The sequence below is a fragment of the Engystomops pustulosus genome, chromosome 10, assembly GCF_040894005.1.
Source record: "Engystomops pustulosus chromosome 10, aEngPut4.maternal, whole genome shotgun sequence".
NCBI classification, from domain to species: Eukaryota; Metazoa; Chordata; class Amphibia; order Anura; family Leptodactylidae; genus Engystomops; species Engystomops pustulosus.
In genome coordinates, this window is record NC_092420.1 from 41,104,430 (window position 1) to 41,125,906 (window position 21,477).

A 21,477-nucleotide genomic window follows, 5' to 3' on the forward strand; every position below is an offset into this window, starting at 1 on the left:
GGCTGCTGGACATATACTAGGCTTATACTCAAGTCAATAGGTTTTCCTAGTTTGTTAATATTAGGTACCTCGGATTATACTTGGGTTAGCTTATACTCAAGTATATATGGCAAATCTTCAGTTAGCCTTTCCGAAAATTATTATTTATTTGATCAATGCAGGGGCTAAGAGAGCACCGCCAGCTCTGGTGGTGAAGGCTTCTCCATGACCCCCCAGTAGCCTCTGCGGATCCGCCTACCTGCTTGACATCTGTGCATTTTCAGCAGCAAATAGAGCTATAGCACGTTGATGCACCAGAAGACAAAGCGCCTGTGTGGGATACAGCATTCATGTTCACAGAAGACATTGAGCAGGTGGCAGATATGCAGAGGCAGTGGCCTTCACTACCGAAGCTTGTAGGAGCTACCCCATGCCCCCAGAAGCCCTACCCAGTTAATTTGCATATTGATCAAATAAAGTTTATTTTCGGAAAGGCTAACAGATTTAGCTAAAAACTGGTTTGGGGATGATGCAGGAAGGGGAAAACCTACCACAGTAACTACTTTAAAAACTAGATTCTCAATGTAGACTTCCTTTGATATAGAACAAGAGAAAAAGTAGAATCCTAGGGCCTTGGAAAAACACCAGTCTTATAACTGGAACATGTTTTTTTTAAAGTCTGAATGTACACTCACCGGCCACTTTATTAGGTACACCATGCTAGTAACGGGTCGAACCCCCTTTTGCCTTCAGAACTGCCTCAATTCTTTGTGGCATAGATTCAACAAGGTGCTGAAAGCATTCCTCAGAGATTTTGGTCCATATTGACATGATGGCATCACACAGTTGCCGCAGATTTGTCGGCTGCACATCCATGATGCGAATCTCCCGGTTCCACCACATCCCAAAGATGCTCTATTGGATTGAGATGTGGTGACTGTGGAGGCCATTTGAGTACAGTGAACTCATTGTCATGTTCAAGAAACCAGTCTGAGATGATTCCAGCTTTATGACATGGCGCATTATCCTGCTGAAAGTAGCCATCAGATGTTGGCTACATTGTGGTCATAAAGGGATGGACATGGTCAGCAACAATACTCAGGTAGGCTGTGGCGTTGCAACGATGCTCAATTGGTACCAAGGGGCCAAAAGAGTGCCAAGAAAATATTCCCCACACCATGACACCACCACCACCAGCCTGAACAGTTGATACAAGGCAGGATGGATCCATGCTTTCATGTTGTTGACGCCAAATTCTGACCCTACCATCCGAATGTCGCAGCAGAAATCGAGACTTATCAGACCAGGCAATGTTTTTCCAATCTTCTACTGTCCAATTTCAATGAGCTTGTGCAAATTGTAGCCTCAGTTTCCTGTTCTTAGCTGAAAGGAGTGGCACCCGGTGTGGTCTTCTGCTGCTGTAGCCCATCTGCCTCAAAGTTCGACGTACTGTGCGTTCAGAGATGCTCTTCTGCCTACCTTGGTTGTAACAGGTGGCGATTTGAGTCACTGTTGCCGTTCTATCAGCTCGAACCAGTCTGCCCATTCTCCTCTGACCTCTGGCATCAACAAGGCATTTCCGCCCACAGAACTGCCGCTCACTGGATGTTTTTTCTTTTTTGGACCATTCTCTGTAAACCCTAGAGATGGTTGTGCGTGAAAATCCCAGTAGATCAGCAGTTTCTGAAATACTCAGACCAGCCCTTCTAGCACCAACAACCATGCCACGTTCAAAGGCACTCAAATCACCTTTCTTCCCCATACTGATGCTCGGTTTGAACTGCAGGAGATTGTCTTGACCATGTCTACATGCCTAAATGCACTGAGTTGCCGCCATGTGATTGGCTGATTAGAAATTAAGTGTTAACGAGCAGTTGGACAGGTGTACCTAGTAAAGTGGCCGGTGAGTGTATATTGTTACCTAGATTTCAGGAGCAATTGTCACAAAAAATGGCTTTGTAGTATCCCATATAGCCAATTTTAAAAGACAACTTAAATTGCTCAGAAACAACCACCTTTAACAAAAAAATGTACAATAGTATAAGAAAGTTTTAACCCTTTCCCAGCCAGGCGTTTATGGAAATTTTGTTGCATTAATGGCCAGAGCTATTTTTACAATTTTAATGTGTACAAATAAACCATAGAAAGGCAGAGTATTATTTCAAAAATGGTGAATTAGTACTCACCGGTAATACTCACTTGGAGGATGCCCCTTGACCTCCCACCAGTGTTCTACCAAATAACTACACCGGTGGAAAGTACAAAAAAAAAAAAAATAATTATTTTGTATGTTATATATTCACATACATATACAGCAACAGAAAAAGAAAATTTAGGGAGGGAATATATATAGGCCGTCATGGAGGACTAGATGGAAACCGGATTACCGGTGAGTACTAATTCACCATTTCCATAACGTCCTCCCATGATGGCCCACTTGGAGATCTACCAAATAACCTTTCTTCCAAAGGAGAGGTCTTGAGAACTTGGTCAGTCCAAATGATAATGTTTTACGAAGGTAGATGGTGAGGCCCAGGTGGCTGCCTTGCAAATCTGCTCTAGTGATGCACCTCTTTTCTCAGCCCAGGAAGCCTACATGGCCCTAGTGGAATGAGCCTTCAGATTGGTGGGAGCTTCCTTTCCCTGCTTCGTATAGCAGGTGGAAATAGCCAATTTCAGCCATCTTGCTATTGATGTCTTTGAAGATTTTCTCCCCTTACTCTTCCCCTGAAATTGAACAAACAGGTTATGGTCTATGCGCCAGGGGTTTGTTGCATGTACATAAGCAACACAGAGCGCAGATCAAGATGATGCCACAAGGATTCCCTACTTGAAGAGGGGTTCTCGCAAAAAGACGGAAGAGTGATTTCCTGGTTCCTATGGAATTTTTATATCACTTTGGGGATAAAGCTTGGATCTAAAGTAAGGATGTAATGATCAGAAAGAATACGCATATAAGGTTCTGGGGTCTGATTCTGGAGGAGGCTAAGATAAATCTCCTGACCCACCTGTGATCTGCGAGGGGATAATCGAAAAAGGCGCTGAGGGCCGAAACCTGGACTTTCAGGGTGCTAGTAGATAGGCCTAGTTCCAAGCCCTTCTGCAGGAAGTCCAGGATATGAAAAATATTGGGGTTCGGTTGAGATGGGGCATTATCCCCACAAAAGGTCACAAACTTCTTCCAAATTTTGTGATAAAAGGTAACTTTCTTCCTACTTGCCTTGAGTGTGGCTACTACAGCCCTGGAAAGACCCTGCAATGTCAGGAAATCGGACTCAGGATCCATGCCGCCAGCTGAAGCTTCCCTGGGTCTGGATGGAGAATAGGACCCTGGTGCAGGAGATCCTTCTGCAGAGGAGTATCACTGGCTGCTGTAGGGACAAGGACGTCAGCAGGGGGTACCAGTTTTTCTTTGGCCAGTTCGGGCAGATAAGGATCACCCTTGCCTGGTCCATAAGGATCTTCCTGAGGACCCTTGCGACCAAGGGAATAGGGGGAAAGGCGTAGGAGAGAGATTCGTTCCACGGATGACTGAAGGCATCTAGTTGATCCCTCAAATCCTTTGCTTCCAGTGAAAAATATTGACGGCACAAAGAGTTCTCCCTCGTAGCAAAAAGGTCGATCTGGGGATTGCCCCAAAGTCTGGTCAATTGAAGGAAGACCTCCTGGTTGATGCACCACTCGTTGGGAGAGACTTCCTTCCTGCTGAGGTAGTCTGCTTCCTTGTTTAGAACTCCTCTTAGGCGAGTCGCAGATAGGGAGAGTATATTTTCTTCTGCCCAAGCAAAGAAGGTGTGAGTTAGGGAGGAAAGGACTGAAGATCTTGTCCCTCCTAGTCTTCTCAGGTAGGACACTGCCGTGGTGTTGTCCGATAATATGTTGACATGACAATTTTTTAGAAGGGTATTTGTCCTTAGGGCTTCCCAGACTGCCCTTAGCTCCCGATAATTCGACGGCTTTTTCGATTGGGAAGGGGTCCATGATCCTTGGACGTAGTGAGAATGGAAGACTGCTCCCCAACCCACACTGCTTGCATTGGTCGTGATGGTAAGACACAGAAGGCAGTGCCAACGAACCCCTCTTTCCAGGTTCTTCTTTTCTAACCACCACTGTAGGTTTCTCTTTACTGAGGACAGAATGGTGACTTTTTGAGTGAAACAGTGGCTTTGGCTCCAGGCTACCGATGGAAGGCAAGCGGTAAGGAGACCCAGGACTTTCATTGCTCCTCGGATCGAAATAAAAACTTTCCGTCTGAAGAGCGAACTTGATTTCTTAGACTTTCTGCTTTTTCCTGAGGGAGAAAAGACATTAGATGAGCAGAATTTAACATTACTCCTAGAAATTTGGAGGTGATTAACCACCCCAGATCTGAGAGTTTCTCCATGGTAATATCTCTTGCTGCAATGAGATCTGATCTGTCTTTCCCCTCAATAAGAAGATCGTCTAAATATGGTATGATGGACACATTCTGCAGCCTCCGGAAGGCAACAACCTCCACCTTGATTTTTGCAAAAACTCTCGGAGCTGAAACTGAAAGTGGAGGACCCTCTGGAGAAAGAACTGAGAACCTGAGGAATCTTTGAGATGAGGAGTGAATTGGAACATGATAATAAGCATCCCGGAAATCTATCGTGCACATGCAGTAATCTGTGTATATGAGTTGGATAGCGGATCTTACAGATTTCATGTGAAACTTCCTGTAGGTGATGAAGTTGTTCAGGGACTTTAAATTTATTATCAGCTGGCTTGATCCCTTGGGTTTCTTGACCAGGAACACGTCTTTTATTGATCTCGATGAACCGGAATGACCCCCTCCCGAGTGTATGAGGGCTAAAACTTGCTGCCAGATGAGAGAATGAGTAGAAGAATAGGTAAAGTATAAGGGAGGAATGAATCTTGAGGGGGGCAGGGGGGCACTGAATTCTATTCTGTATCCAGAAATGACAATTTTCAGGACCCAAGGGTTTGAGGTAATACATGTCCATTGAGATACAAACCCTAGAAAACGCCCCCCCCCCCCACCTTGGCGTCCCTGTTTTTTTCCCCCGGCGTTGTCAGGAGGATTGGAGAACAGAAACCCCCTGACTCTACCTCCCTTGGGGTAACTCCTGTTTACCTTTCCCACAAAAGGAATCTTTGGGGTTTTTGAAGGGACAAAATGAAGGTTTCTTGGAAGATGTTCTGTTCTCAGGAAAACCTTTCTTCTTATCGGAGGCTTTTTCCAAAATAGCATCCAACTCTGGACAGAAAACAAAGTCGCCTTTGAAGGGAATGGTGGAGAGCTTAGATTTGGAGCTTATGTCTCCGCCCCACTGCTCTAGCCATAAGGCCCTCCTTGTCGCATTTGTTAGGGCGCTTTCCTTGGCTGCAAAACAAACACCTTCGGCAGAGGCGTCTGCCAGGAAGGCAGTGGCAGATCTTAGTAAAGGGATGCTTTCAAGTAGAGATGCTCTGGGAGTACCTTCCCTGATGTGTGATTCCAGCTTGTTTAGCCAGAAGAAAAGGGTCCTCGCGACTGAGGTCGCAGATAGATTGGATTTCAGGCTGATCATGGAAGTCTCCCAGGCTTTTTTAAGGAGAGCGTCAGACTTCCTGTCCATGGGATCCCTGGGCTGTGCTGAATCCTCAAAGGGAAGGTCTGTTTTTTTGACTACGTTTGTCACCTGAACATCCACTTTAGGGACAGAATCCCAAACTTGAGACTTCCTGGTCAAAGAGGAGACATCTCCTAAAACTCTTGGAAGTTATGATCTTCTTTTCTGAGTCTTTCCATTCTTCTGTAATTAACCCCATTACAGTATCATTTACCAGGAAGACACGTTGTTTTTTGGCCTTTAGGCCCCCGAACAGTTCGCCCTCCTGGAACATAAAGAGAACTTCTTCCATATTAAGGGTTTCACGTATAGCCTTCAAGAGATTATCCAGATCGTCTACTTGAAAAAGGTGACAGGAATCAAGCTTCTGACTGAAATCCTGGGAATCTTGTTACTGTGTGTCAACTAAAAACAGGACAGGGCCTCAGAATTATAATTATCTTCATCGGAGGAAGAGACGTCTGCCAGTCTGGGTTTTTTAGGAGGGGGATCTTTTTGTGTTGCAGAGGCCATTTTCTCTTCGATAAAAGATTTTAACTCATCCATAAAGGATGTTTTTTCCTCACACATAAATCCTTCGATACAGGGTCTGCATATGGGCTTCGTGTATGAGTCAGGCATAGTGTGGAGACACATATTACACTTCTTAGCAGTGGTCCTACTCTTCACAGAACGATCAGACTTGCCAGATTTCTCAGATCTTTCCGATCTGTCATCTTTGCCTTTCCCCTTAGACCCTTGATCCTTATCCTAAGGGGGGGAAGGTGAAGAAAATAACTAACTTGGGGTTCTAATACGTATAGTAAATACAAATAGAACATGCCTTACAGCACCACTTACATGACCAGGAGGGTGGAGTAGGCCCAAGTCTGTCTCAGCCATAATGATGACTGGGACGGCAGGGCAAAATGAAACAGCATGCACACTTTCACCCCAGGCAACGTGGCACCGCTAACAGGCGCCATTACTCCCTTAATGGAGGGTCAAATACCTTATAGGGGAGCCCATCCCCATTGCAGGTGGCCGCTGTTCCGATCGGAGGCGCCTCCTTGACACTCCGACCTCACCTCTGGTCGCGGACGGAAGTCATCACGGAGCGCAAAGGACACCTGGGAACGGAACTCTCTGAAGGTGTCGCGCGTCCTCGCATTGGCCGTACTGCATGCCGCTGGAGAGGATGGAGCGCCGGGTCATCCAGGACCAGGGAGGGAAGGACCCAGCCGCGGATATGACCTGGAGGGGAACTACAGCCAGCAATAGGCCGGCATAACCCCGGGTAAGAACTTGTAACGTCCCCCCCCCCCCCCACTTGGAGGAGAGAGACAGGAAGAACACTGGCAGGAGGATGCAGGTGGGAGTCTTTTAACCTCTCTGCTTCCTGTCCCTACAGAGGTCAAGGGGCATTCTCCAAGTGGGCCATCATGGGAGGATGTTATGGAAATCAATGGTGATATTTCAAAGAAGGGTTGAAACGAGGCTCTTCAGATCCAGTTGTGCTAGATAAGGCACGACTGTAAATAAGGGCATATTGGAACTGGTAACAATGCCTGTGGGTGCTGCCTACGGACAAGGGTAGTCAAAACATGGTTGCCACAACGGTCTGGATTCGCGTTCAGTAGATGAAAGGGGATTTTTTTTGTCATATTTGGCACACTCAGGTATTCACGAACAAGGGAAATTGATTGTGATCAAATATTTTATTTGGCATCTCTAAAAGAACGCGTTTCAGAGCTCAACATGACCCTTTATCAAGCGGTATGAGACTTATCTTAGTTCGATTGCTGTTGTGTGTGTTTAACTGCATTCAAAATGTCGGTCTGCAGATCTTTGATCAAAAATGGCATCATATTGGTCATCGAGTCTTCGCCAGTCAGGCACCTTGATCGGGCATCTCTTATGGTGGCTTATCTGGGAATTCTATGAGGAAACCAGTCTGCAATCACGTGCCAAATGCTGTAGCCACCGGTTCACACCCTCAAAGGTACATCTTACCATGAGGACACCCCACATGTGGATGTAACCTGTCTAGGCACATGGCAGGGTGCAGAAGGGAAGGAGCCCCTAAGAAATGTTTGCAGAGCCTCTGAGGCAAAGTTCACATGTGGCACGTGCGCACGGACATGCCGCTGACCTGGAGATGGCGCATACGAAGTAAGAAGAGGCCCTGCCAGGGGCGTCAGAAAGAAGAGTACCAAATATTGTGAAGAAAATCTCGGTTTATACGCGAGTATATACAGTAATATTAAAACCCCAATTATAGAAACTACACCTCTGGTTGGTAGAAAAATACCAACTTAAAGAAGTTTGTTACCCTTCAGGTGTTTCAGAGGGGTTAAAACAAAATGGAGGTTGAATTTACAATTTGTAAATTTTTTTGGATAATACATTAATTGTAACAAAAGTGTGGACAAATGTTTGACTGGGTCCATATGTCAACAATTTATTTACAAAAAAGGTCTATTTGACCACACTGAGACCCATTGGTCAACTTAAAACTTATTGTTAAAATTTTTTTTTAATAAACAATGTATTTTATCTATTTCTTATATTATTTTAAAAGATAGGTAGGCCGTTGTGAAAACTTGTGTGTGTGGTATTTTGGCACAGCTGCCAAAATACCATGATGAAGGATTTTTTCCGAAACGCGCAGGCATTTACGCTGTGTATGTCTGTGTTCTCCTATATGTTCTTCAGCCTCCGAATTTTTAGAGAATATGAAATAAATTGCTATGTTTTTACTGACCCTGGATGGTTGTGTGAAGCTGGATCCGCTACATGTTTTTGCTTATACCTCTGAGATCGGAGCCCGGGAACTGCAGCTGCCTTTAACTGTGCACAGGTCTGCCACCTGCTGGTCATTTTTAGGTACTACATTTGACCATGTGCCTTATAATCTGGTGCGCCTTATATATGAACCTAGATGTCTTAGCAGGAATTTATTGGTGGTGCGCCTTATAGTCCAAAAAATACAGTACTATTATATCAGATGTTAGTTTCAGTTGTGCGATACCCAACATGTAGTGTTTTGTTTCGATTTTCACTTTTTCATGTGAAATGTGATTATTTAATATTGAATGGGGCAGCAGGGGATCTTTATTTTTATTTTTTTTATTTGCACCGTTTTATTTTGTCCCAGTGTGGGATCATTTAATCACTTGTTCAGTGTTATATTCTGCAATACTAATGTATTGCAGCATATTACCCTAGTCAGCCTATGCAGAAGCAAACTGTCAGATTGTGCTGAAAGCACGTTCCATTGCAGCCCTGCATAGGACCCCTGGGCTTCCGTGGAAGTACTCGGCCCTTGCTGTATTTGGCACGGCTGATGCAAATCGCTGGGTAAGTACGCGGTAATGCCCTATAGATGCAGCGGTCACTGGGTATCACAATCCCAGCTGTTAGTGTAAGAGCTCGGCTATCATACACAGAGCAGAGCATGTGCTAATGCATACATGTGCAGCAACTGACCAGATTTCCTTGTACATGTACGTCTTAATGTGTTAAAAGAGGACCTGTCAACGGATTTTGACCACCATAACAATAAAGTCCTGCTGATAAAGTCCTCCCCATATCACCTAAAATTAGCTGTCAGTGAAGGCACTGTACCTTAATTACAGTTGTTTTTCTGATTCAAATTCGCTTTTCTGACTTATGTCTGACATCGGTGACTCTGTTCTCTCTCTCAGGTTGGCAGTGAGCTGTGCCCCATTATTCTGACTGACAGCTCTGTGTCTCTTCAAATCACTGCCCTACCTCCTTGTACTTAGGGACTGTCTTCTAATATTTAACAGTTTTTTTTACACGGTGCCTTGTGTTACATTCATGACATATGACCAAAGTGACATCATTGCAGGTCCTTTTGCCTAAGAATAGCAAAAATTGTACACCATGTATGTGATTATAGCAGCCTCCATGGAGGATGGAACAGAGTAGAAGTCCATGGAGGCATCTGTGAATTCATTTGGTCAGATAAATGCATGGGGTACAGTTTGCTATTGATAAGAGGCTAAAGGACCTGTCACTCTGGTAACTGTGACTAGTAGGGAGGCATAAGTCCTGGGGGAATATTAGATGGGAGGGTGCGGGAAGAGCAAGACACATGCTCTTTTGATGCCAGGAAATATAAGATAAAATGTGATTTATGCGGATGTGAGCGAAACAAATTTTAACTAAAAGAAAGGGGTCAGTCAGTTAATAGAGCTCTATAGGAACCTGTCACTGGCTGTATATGTACAAAAGGGGTTAATAATCATCTACATATTTTGAGAAAAGACTCTGAAGTAGCAATAATTTTAGAGTAGATAGTTTGCTAAAAAGCCAGCACTCTCAGCTGTGATTTTCGATGAGAAATGGTGAATTAGTACTCACCGGTAATTCGGTTTCCATCTAGTCCTCCATGACGGCCCACTTGGAGGATGCCCCTTGACCTCTGTAGGGACAGGAAGCAGAGAGGTTAAAAGCCTCCCCCCCGCATCCTTCCGCCAGTGTCTACCAAATAACTACACCGGTGGAAGGTAAAGAAAAATTTTTTTATTTGTATGTTAAATATTCACATACATTTATGGTATAGCAAAACCATAGGGAGGGAAAATATATAGGCCGTCATGGAGGACTAGATGGAAACCGAATTACCAGTGAGTACTAATTCACCATTTCCAAAATGTCCTCCATGACGGCCCACTTGGAGATCTACCAAATTAGTAGAAACTCTAGGGTGGGATGACCGCCTGTAGAACCTTCCTTCCAAAGGAGAGGTCCTGCGAACTTGGCAAGTCCAGACGGTAATGCTTAATGAATGTGGATGTTGACGCCCAGGTGGCCGCTTTGCAGATCTGCTCAAGTGATGCGCCTCTTCTTTCGGCCCAGGAAGCTGACATAGCCCTGGTGGAATGAGCCTTTAGATTAGTAGGAACCTCCTTCCCTTGTAATGTATAGCATGTGGAAATAGCCGACTTAAGCCATCTTGCTATCGAAATCTTGGAAGCTTTTCTCCCCTTATTTTTCCCCTGGAATTGAATAAATAAATTATGATCAATGCGCCAGGGTTCTGTAGCCTGCAGATAAGCTAGTACAACACGTCTTACATCCAGAAGATGCCATGAGGCTTCGTCATTAGAAGAAGGATTCTCGTAGAAGGACGGGAGGGTAATCTCCTGGTTCCGGTGGAAGTCTGATACCACTTTGGGAACGAACCCGGGGTCTAGAGTAAGAACAATACAGTCAGGAAGAATGCGCATATAGGGTTCTCTGATGGAAATAGCCTGGAGCTCCCCCAATCTCTTGGCTGTGGTAACAGCAATCAGAGTAGTTTTTAGCGTTAAGTTTTTAATGCTAGAACTCTCCAGAGGTTCGAAAGGAGGTCTGGAAAGAGCGTCTAACACTAGGGTGAGATCCCACGTAGGGGTCCTCCTGAGAATCTGAGGTCTGATTCTGGAGGAGGCCGAGATAAAACGTTTGACCCACCTGTGGTCCGCCAAGGGGAAATCGAAAAAGGCTCCCAGGGCCGAGACCTGCACCTTCAAGGTGCTAGTGGATAGGCCCAATTCCAGGCCCTTCTGAAGAAAGTCCAGGATCTGGAAAATATTTGGGTTGAGTTGAGATGGAGGATCATTCCCACAAAAAGACACAAATTTATTCCAAATTTTGTGATATATGTTAAAAGTAACTTTTTTCCTACTTGCCTTAAGTGTGGTTACCACCGCTCTGGAAAGGCCCTGTGATCTTAAAAAGTTGGACTCAGGATCCAAGCCGCCAATTGAAGCTTCTCCGGGTCTGGATGCAGGATAGGACCCTGACGCAGAAGATCCTTCCTCGGAGGCAATATCACCGGTTGCTGGATGGCCAGGGATGTCAGCAGAGGGTACCAGCCCTTTTTTGGCCAGTTCGGGCAGATGAGTATTACCCTTGCCTGGTCCATAAGGATCTTCCTGAGGACCCTTGCGACCAAGGGAATAGGGGGAAAGGCGTAGGAGAGAGGTTCGGTCCATGGATGACTGAAGGCGTCTAGTCGATCCTTCGGCTCCCTTGCCTCCAGAGAGAAGTATAGATGACACATTGAGTTCTCCCTTGTGGCGAATAAGTCGATTCGCGGAGTGCCCCAGAGATCTGTCAACTGGTTGAAGATTTCCCGATTTATGCACCATTCGTTGGGAGAAATCACTCTCCTGCTGAGGAAGTCTGCCTCCGTATTCAGAACTCCTCTTAGGTGAGTTGCAGAAAGAGCGAGTATGTTCTCTTCTGCCCAGGAAAAGATGGTGCGAGTCAGGGAGGAAAGAGCTACTGACCTCGTACCTCCTTGTCGTCTTAGGTAAGACACCGCCGTGGTGTTGTCTGTCAGTATGTGGACATGCCGATTCTTCACTAGAAGAGGGTTGGACCTTAAGGCTTCCCAGACGGCTCGTAGTTCCCGATAGTTTGATGGTTTCTTTGCAAGTGAAGGGGTCCAAGGTCCCTGGGCGTAATGCGAAGGGAAGACTGCTCCCCAGCCCAGACTGCTTGCATCGGTCGTGATGGTCAGACACGGAAGGCAGTGCCAGGCAACCCCTTTCTCCAGATGCTTTATCTCCAACCACCATTGCAGATCTCTTTTTACCGAGGATGGAATGATGACTTTTTTGTCCAATCCCGAGGTTTTCCGGTTCCAAGAACTGAGAATCCAGCTTTGCAGAGTGCGACAATGGCTCTGGCTCCAAGCTACAGATGAGAGGCAGGCCGTAAGGAGACCCAGGACTTTCATTGCTCCTCTGATTGTAACGGAGGTTTTCCTCCTGAAGGAGCGGATCTGAAGTCTTAGACCGTCGGCTTTTTCCTGAGGGAGAAAGGACATCATGAGAGTAGAGTTCAACATTACTCCTAGGAATTTCTTGTGAGTGGAGGGAGACAGATCGGATTTTTGGGTGTTGATTATCCACCCCAGATCTAAGAGTTTCCTCATGGTAAAATCTCTTGCTGTAATAAGATCTGTTCTTCCCTATAATCAGAAGGTCGTCTAAATATGGCACAATAGACACCCTCTGTAGCCTCAGGAAAGCAACAACCTCCACCATGATTTTTGTAAAAACTCTCGGAGCTGAGGAAATACCAAAGGGTAGAGCCCGAAACTGAAAGTGGAGGATAGAACCCTCTGGAGAAAAGACTGAAAATCTGAGGAACTTTTGAGAAGAGTGGTGAATAGGAACGTGGTAGTAAGCGTCCCGAAGGTCTATCGTGCACATATAGTGGTCGGTATATATAAGCTGAGTAGCGGATCTTACCGATTCCATGTGAAATCTCCTGTAGGTGATGAAGTTGTTCAGGGATTTTAAATTTATGATCAGCCGATTCGACCCGTTTGGTTTCTTGACCAGGAATAGTGGAGAGTAGAAGCCCGACTCTTCTTGGTCCTGAGGAACTGGAATCACCACTCCTAAATGAATGAGGGATGACACTTCCTGCCAAATAAGAAAATGGGTAGAAGAAGAAGTATAGGGTGATGGAGAAATAAATCTTGAAGGGGGGGTAGGTGCTGAATTCTATTTTGTAACCGGAACTGATAATGTTCAAGACCCAAGGATTTGAGGTAATATCTGTCCACTGAGTGATGAACTGTAGAAGACGCCCCCCCACTCTGGCGTCATTGCCTCTTTCCCCCTGAGTTGTCTGGAGGATTGGAGAACAGAAACCCCCTACCTCTGCCTCCCTTAGGGTAGCTCCAGCGCCCCTGTTTACCTTTCCCACGAAAGGAATCTTTAGGGTTCTTGAAGGGACGAAAGGAAGGTTTCCTGGAGGGTGTTTTGTTTTCTGGAAACCCTTTCTTCTTGTCTGAAGCTTTTTCTAAGATGTTGTCCAATTCTGGACCGAAAACAAAATCACCTGTAAATGGGATGCTGCAGAGTTTTGATTTTGATCGTATATCGCCGCCCCACTGTTTCAGCCATAAGGCTCTTCTTGCTGCGTTTGTTAACGCTCCTTCTTTTGCAGCGAAGCGAACGCCCTCGGCGGAGGCATCTGCTAAGAATGCTGTGGCAGATCTTAAGAGCGGAATGCTGTCCAGTAGGGACGCTCTGGGGGTACCTTCTCTAATATGCGATTCCAGTTCATTCAGCCAGAAGTAGAGGGTCCTTGCAACGGATGTAGCTGATATGTTGGATTTTAAGCTAAGCATCAACGTCTCCCAGGCTCTTTTAAGAAGAGCGTTGGATTTTCGGTCCATGGGATCCCTGAGCTGTGCGGAGTCCTCAAAGGGAAGGTCTGTTTTTTTGACCACTTTCGTCACCTGCACATCTACTTTCGGAACTGAGTCCCAAACTTTAGAGACCTCTTGATCAAAGACGAGGCGTCTCTTAAAGCTTTTAGAAGTTAGGATCTTCTTTTCTGGGTCTTTCCATTCCTCCGTAATTAACCCTTTCAAGGTTTCGTTAACCGGGAAAACACGTTGTTTTTTAGCCCTTAGGCCCCCGAACAACTCGTCCTCCCGAGACATACAAGGAACTTCCTCTTCGATATTTAATGTTTCACGGATCGCCTTCAAGAGGTTATCCAGATCATCTATTTGAAACGGGTGACAAGAATCCAATCTCTGACTGAAGTCCTGGGAATCTTGCTCCTCAATATCCGCCAGGGAACAGGACGGACCCTCTGAATCGTAGATTTCTTCATCTGAAGAAGAGATATCCGCCAGTCTAGGTTTTTTAGGAGGAGGATTCTTTTTGTGTAGCTGACGCCACTGATGCTACCACCTTATCTTCAATAAAGGATTTTAACTCATCCATGAATGAAACTTTTTCAGCCCGCATAAATTCGTCAATACAGGGTCTGCATATGGGTTTTATGTATGATTCGGCCAAAACCTGGAGACACATATTACATTTCCTAGCAGAGGTCCTACTCTTGATGGAACGATCGGACTTGCTGGGTTTCTCAGACCTTTCGGGTCTGTCCTCTTTGCCTTTCCCCTTAGACCCTTGCTCCTTATCCTAAGGGGAAAAGGTGAGGAAATGAACTAACTTGGGGTTCAATATGTATCATAGATACCATAAGACCATGCCATACAGCACCACTTACGTGACCAGAAGGGTGGAGTAGGCCCAAGTCTGCCTCATCAGCCATAGTAAAGAAAGTCTGGGACGGCACAACCAACAGTACACTGTGATAACACAAGCGGACGCCAAGCTTAGCAACCCACTTCATTAAATACCTTATCAGGGAGCCCATCCCCCATGCAGGTGGCAGTGCAGCGGCCTCCGTGACGATTCGGCCCTACTTCCGGTCGCGACCAGAAGTCGTCACGGAGCGCAAAGGACGCCTGGGAACGGAAGTTCCCCCAGGCGCCGCGCGTCCTCGCGTAAGCCCAGCCCGGCCGCGGGTGAAGGACGGAAGGCCGGATCCACCAGAACCAGGGAGGAACCTCCGGGAGAAAAGTCCAGCCGTGGCCCCGATCCGGAGGGGAACTACGACCTGCAATAGGCCGGCGTAACCCCAGGTAAGTGCCTTCTGGCAGAAAAAACGTCCCTCCCCCCCCCACTTGGAGGAGAGAGACACCCTCTCTACCTGCCCTCTGTAGGGACAGGAAGACACTGGCGGGAGGATGCGGGGGGGGGGGGGGCTTTTAACCTCTCTGCTTCCTGTCCCTACAGAGGTCAAGGGGCATCCTCCAAGTGGGCCGTCATGGAGGACGTTTTGGAAATGCAGGTTGCAATATATCAGGTATACCATTCGCAAGTTTAAGAAACATATTAGTACAAATTGGAGGAGCTACAACTAACTTTTCGGACATATGCATCAAAGCACTTCAGAGATCATCATTCTTCATTTTCTTCTACATAGGTCTAGGCAAAAAAAGGGTTAATTCCCCACAGAGGTAGAGATTGGAAGAGACTCCTACTTATGCAAGAAACTTACTGGCTACTTACCTTGGACACTTGTGCGCCTAATGGCTTAAACTTTATAACCGTTTGCAGCCAGATGTTGTTGCAGACAACACAGCGGATTATTGTGGCAAATAACCTTTTTAAGAGCGTTCAGAAATGCGAGTGTGCATTGATCCTAAGTGTGTGCAGTGTCCAAAGAGGGACTTGCGTTTGAGGAACTTGCATTTGAGGGACTTGAGCAGGTGACTCATCTGGAAGCCCAGATTCTAGGTCTAAATGAGCAAGTTTCAGGGCTGTGGACAATTAACAATACGGAGCGAAGTTTGCTGCTCCTGAAGCACAAACTCTCTGGGGAAGATGGGCGTGTGGATGGAAGTATGGAGGTGCAGAATGAGGGGGCAGCTAGGTAACATGTAGAAGGCGGGGTAGACGGAAGAGTTGCAGGGAGTCTAGTCCTGATCTGGTGCTCCCAAATAAGTTTTCCAGTCTGGTGGATGAGGGGGATATCAGCTCTGGGGTAGCAATGCTGCAGCAAGATATGGCCTCTAGCAACCAAGGGACTGTCTGCTCCAGTAAGAAGGGTAACAGACAGGGCAATCTGTCACAAAGACCGTGCATACTGAACAGTGTGTTGTTTGCCGGGTTCGGCATGTTATGGATCAGGTTAACAGATTACTGGGAGGGGATGGTGAGGAACCAGCGTTCATGGTCCACATTGGCACTAATGACAAAGTAAGAGGTAGGTGGAAGTTGAATAAAAATGATTGAAGGGACTTAGGCCATAAGCTCAGGGCAAGGACCTCAAAGGTAGTTTTCTTCAAAATACTACCTGTACCATGTGCCACACCAGAAAGGCAGCGGGAGATCAGAAAGGTAAATAAGTGGCTCAAAAGCTAGTGTAGGAAGCAGGGCTTTGGGTTCTTGCAGAACTGGGCTGACTTTTCTGTTGGCTACAGGCTCTACAGTAGGGATGGGCTGCACCTCAATGGGGAGGGTGCAGCTGCTTCGGGAGAAAAATGGCTAGAAGGTTAGAGGAGTGTTAAAACTAAAGACTGAGGGCGCGTTCACATGTTGCGTTTTGGTCGCGTTTTCATTGCGTTTGAAACGCAATGAAGCGCAGGCGCGCGTGTGCCGGAGAGCTCGGTGACGTCACCGGCTCTCCTACACTTCAGAATCCGGCGCACGCACGGGCGCGCGCATGGTGCGCCGAGCCCAAGTGCGGTGCGCCGAGTTATAAGTTAATATAACTTATAATTCTAAGATAGGGACTTTGTTCCCTTAACAAAAATATGCTCTGGCACCAGCTCACCCTGAGCTGGTGCCATGTATATGTGTATAAACCTACCACTTTTAAGTGGTAGGTTTCCTTTAATTCTAGTGACCAGAGCAAGGCGGCTGCTGCTAAAGATAATAAAATTATGGGGTGTATCAGGAGAGGAATACCTTCTCATTATAGAGATAGTTTTGCCCTTATACAAATGTTCAAGAGGGGTCTGGATGACTTTCTGGAGAGAAAAAATATCACGAGTTATGGGGATAAAACTTATTTAATTCTTAGAGGTTGGACTTGTGTATTTTTCCAGCCTTATATACTATGATTTATCATAATCCTATTGAATATTGGATAAGTCATGCATTGTTTGCCCGTTTGTGTATTTTCCTCCGCCCATTATGGAGGCAGTATAGAGCAGGGGCGCAACTACAGCCGTAGCAGTTGCTACGTGGCTCGGCAGGGTCAGGGGCCCGTACTCGGTCGCGTGTCTCTCTTTCTCCCTTGCTGTAGTTACACCCCTATAATGGGCAGCGCAGCGGTACAGCAGAGATGCAGGGCTGGATTTAGGGGCGGGCACCATACTTCTGCTTCATGTAGCCTGCACAGAGGATCTTGCTATCAGGAGGGAGAGAAGGAGGGGAGGATACTGTATGCCTACCTACAGCCAATCCTTGCTCTGCATGTCAGCAGCGCGGGCGACTCAGCTTGAAGTCAGCACCTGAAGAAGAAGCAGCTTCCTCTGAATAACAGGGCCGGCAGTAAATTGAAACCCCTCCCCGAGCGCCATAACTTCTACCGATACTTATAACAGAAAAACATGTGCAGCAACCAGCAATATTATTAGAACTATTAATACAGTAGAGGGATTAAAAGGAAACCTTCTGCAAAGCTTCATCTACTGCTGCTCTATGTTATTCTCCTCCATTATAGAAAAAGATATTATTATTATTAATTCTTTATTCATATACCGCACACAGATTACGCAGCGCTGCACAAAGCATAACAAATTGGTCCCTGTCCCCATGGGGCTCCCAATTTAAACAACCTAACAGTATGTTTTGGAGTGTGGGAGGGAACCAGAGGAAACCCACGCAAACACGGAGAGAACTTACAAACTCTTTGCAGATGTTGACCTGGGTGGGATTCGAAGTGCTACTCACTCAGCCACCATGCCGCCCAATAATGGAAACCCAAGTAACACTGAGGAACTATGGTTGGAGGGGGCCCCAGCCGAAAATTTGCTATGGGGCCCACTCATTCATAGTATCATAGTATCATAGTATATAAGGCTGGAAGGAGACGCAAGTCTATCAAGTCCAACCTTCAAGAATTAAATAAATGTTTTATCCCCATAACCCGTGATATTTTTTCTCTCCAGAAAGTCATCCAGGCCCCTCTTGAACATGTACATAGAGTCGGCCATAACAACCTCCTGCGGCAGAGAGTTCCATAGTCTCACTGCTCTTACAGTAAAGAACCTTTGTCTATGGTGATGGTAGAATCGCCTCTCCTCTAGGCGTAGAGGATGCCCCCTTGTCCTGGTCACAGGCCTAGGTATAAAAAGATCTTTGGAGAGATCCTTGTACTGTCCGTTCAGGTATTTGTACATTGTAATGAGGTCTCCCCTCAGTCGTCTTTTTTCTAAACTGAATAATCCCAAATTTTGTAATCTGTCAGTGTATTCTAATCCCCCCATTCCCCTAATAATCCTGGTTGCTCTCCTCTGCACCCGTTCCAGCTCTACTATATCCTTTTTATATACTGGTGCCCAAAACTGTACACAATATTCCATGTGTGGTCTGACCAGGGATTTGTATAAGGGCAGAACTATGTCTTTATCATGAGAATCTATTCCTCTCTTGATACATCCCATTATTTTATTTGCTTTAGCAGCAGCCGCCTGGCTCTGGTCACTAAAATTAAGTTTACCATCCACCAATACCCCCAAGTCCTTTTCAGCTTCAGTTTTACTAAGTAATTGACCGTTTAGAACATAATTATACTTTGTTTCCATGGCCCAAGTGCATAACTTTACATTTATCTACATTAAACCTCATCAACCATTTCTCTGCCCATCCCTCAAGCTTCCACAAATCCCTCTGTAATGCTAAACTATCGACCTCAGTATTTATTACTTTACACAGCTTAGTATCATCTGCAAATATTGAAACTTGACTGTGTAAACCCACTACAAGGTCATTAATAAAAATATTAAAAAGAAGTGGCCCCAATACTGACCCCTGTGGCACTCCACTGGTAACATCAACCCAATCTGAGAATGTGCCATTAATGACCACCCTCTGTTTTCTATCACTAAGCCAATTACTTACCCAGATACACAGATTTTCTCCTATTCCCAGCAGTCTCATTTTATATACCAACCTTTTATGTGGCACGGTGTCAAATGCCTTTGAAAAGTCCAGATATACAACATCCACAGCGTCCCCCAGATCCAGTCTTGAACTTACCTCCTCGTAGAAACCAATCAGATTAGTCTGACAGGACCGATCTCTCATAAACCCATGCTGACGCTGGGTTATAAGGTTGTGCACAGTGAGATACTCCAGGATAGCATCTCTAATAAACCCCTCAAATATTTTCCCCACCACAGCAGTTAGACTTACGGGTCTGTAGTTTCCAGGATCGCTATTTGATCCTTTTTTGTATATTGGTACCACATTTGCTATGCGCCATTCCTGTGGAACATAACCAGTCCTCAGTGAATCTTCAAATATTAAAAATAACGGTCTGTCTATCACCGTACATAATTCATGCAGAACCCGGGATATCCACACATATCCTTTTTAGGTTTACACGTTTTGCGTCTGAAATGTGTCAATGGCAATTTTTTTACTTTTATTTTTGCCTAATTAAATGTTACTGATTTTATTTTCACTAGAAACCACAATTTCTTGGTTATCGTCATGATAATGTACCAAAGTGGCCCAGCCCCATGCATTTCCGTGCTTGAGGCCAATTTCACACGATGTGTAGCGTCACTTTTTTTGTGTTTTTGACACCTTCCAAAGGCTTGAATCGCGATAACATGCTGAGGTTCCTAGTGCCATAGTACTAGGACGATATCCATACCTTGTTTCTAATTGTCCCTTAAGAACGTATGCATACCTCTTGAACATCCAGGATTCAAAATGCAGGTCGGATCTTAAGTTGGTGGAGCACATTAAGGGTTATGTCCACAATGGGTCGGGGTACTGGGGATTGAACCTGTCAATCAATTTAAAAAACATCTACCATGAGGTGTACTGAGGGTAGATGTCCAGACTTACATGCTCGTCCTCCAATTTAGGGGATGGTCACGTCTAACATCAAAGACGTTGTCATCCCATAGATAGAAGGACGAGTGTGTAAATTTGGACATCTGTCATTAGTACACCTTAAGGTAGATGTCCTTATGCCCTCTACTACGTCTCCAACCCCCAAAAAGGCACACACTATATGCCCTTTTTTATATTATTGCCCCTACAACCTCTATCCGCGTGTAGCAAACAAGAGCCTTGATAAAACATATTACCTGATGCTTCCTGAACTGCTCCTGAATGAATTTGTATGCTATAGTCTTTCTGTAACGATCGCCGCCACACGTCTGCCGCACCACTCGCAAGAGGTTACGGTATGTGCACAATGGACTCCCCAGAGACACCATCTCTCAGTGCTAGATACTACAACGTAGTCACCACAAGCAGGCAGGTCACTGACAGGGTCGTACCTAGTATGGAGTTGCCACTGGAACGTCACGGGAAGGGGCGGAGATTCTAGGAGAATGGTATGCCTAGAATGAAGTTGCTCCTGATAGGTCCGATGTCACTGGAAGGGGCGGAGCGTTATACGCTCTCTCTTTACATTGCAGGAAACATGACAGCACTTGTAGGGGAGGGAGAACAGGAGCGATGTCTGATTACATGTTTGTGTGGAAGTGAGGATGTGTAATACAATAGTAGACGATCGGACTCCTACGTACTGGAGTGTTCCCTAGCTTATCGGTATGTGCCGAAGAAGCTATAGATATAACATTGCAATAACTGGCGGAGGGCCAGGTAGCTGCCTACTTTATTATGAGCAGCTAAAGTATTTTGTTGACCTGACAGATCCTCTTTAAAGGGCACCTACCACCACAAATCTACCTATAAAGGTAGATCGGGTGGTAGGTGAATCAATGGGACGTGAGGATAGCCCTTTTAAGGGCTAATCCTCACGTCCCCGCACTGTTTTGTAAACTTTTATTACCCTAATATGTTAATTTACTTATGCGGCTACTGGGGCGTGGAGTAGCCGCATCTGAGGTTACACGAGGCGGCTACTCCACGCCCCGGTAGCCACTTTTCCCCTCCTACTCACCATGTTCGGCGCGCAGCTGCTCGTAGCTGCGCGCCCTCGTCCGCCGATCCTGCCGTCTGCGCATGCGCAGAACAGCAGGCCCGCGTCTGTGCAGCCCCGGCTTCGGAGCAGTGAGCGCGCAGGCGCGGGCCTGCTGTTCTGCGCAGACGGCAGGATCGGCGGATGAGGGCGCGCAGCTACGAGCAGCTGCGCGCCGAACATGGTGAGTAGGAGGGGAAAAGTGGCTACCGGGGCGTGGAGTAGCCGCCTCGTGTAACCTCAGATGCGGCTACTCCACGCCCCAGTAGCCGCATAAGTAAATTAACATATTAGGGTAATAAAAGTTTACAAAACAGTGCGGGGACGTGAGGATTAGCCCTTAAAAGGGCTATCCTCACGTCCCATTGATTCACCTACCACCCGATCTACCTTTATAGGTAGATTTGTG

The 21,477-nt window shown here is 46.0% G+C and overlaps 2 protein-coding genes across 4 annotated transcripts in view; both read right to left on the minus strand.

The window, feature by feature from the left end:
* The window catches only part of FMC1 (formation of mitochondrial complex V assembly factor 1 homolog), a 34,317-nt gene extending 13,836 nt beyond the window's left edge, over positions 1-20,481 (minus strand). The window contains exon 1 of the mRNA XM_072126885.1: positions 20,227-20,481. Coding sequence (XP_071982986.1) covers positions 20,227-20,358 — 132 coding nt within the window. The 5' untranslated portion in view covers positions 20,359-20,481. The remainder of the gene's footprint in view (positions 1-20,226) is intronic.
* Positions 10,092-12,850, minus strand: LOC140104477 (uncharacterized). 3 transcript variants are annotated; one of them, XM_072128044.1, is made up of 3 exons: positions 11,037-12,850; positions 10,658-10,773; positions 10,448-10,579 (listed from the first exon to the last, which is right to left on the minus strand). In XM_072128044.1, exons 1-2 carry the CDS (start codon positions 12,833-12,835, stop codon positions 10,686-10,688), a joined length of 1,887 nt encoding a protein of 628 aa, XP_071984145.1. In that variant the 5' UTR covers positions 12,836-12,850; the 3' UTR covers positions 10,448-10,579; positions 10,658-10,685. The 3 variants fall into 3 exon arrangements, with proteins under 3 accessions (XP_071984143.1, XP_071984145.1, XP_071984144.1); XM_072128042.1 differs by having other exon boundaries at positions 10,092-10,579; positions 10,658-12,850; XM_072128043.1 differs by having other exon boundaries at positions 10,569-10,773.
* Positions 20,482-21,477: the final 996 nt, after the last annotated feature.

Excerpts from the sequence above, each read along its gene's own strand:
- LOC140104477 (XM_072128042.1), bottom strand. The coding sequence starts at position 12,835 with ATGGAATCGGTAAGATCCGCTACTCAGCTTATATATACCGACCACTAT. Across the intron at positions 10,580-10,657 it reads CCTCATGGCATCTTCTGGAT|GGGAAAAATAAGGGGAGAAA; the intron begins GTAAGACGTGTT and ends ATTCAATTCCAG.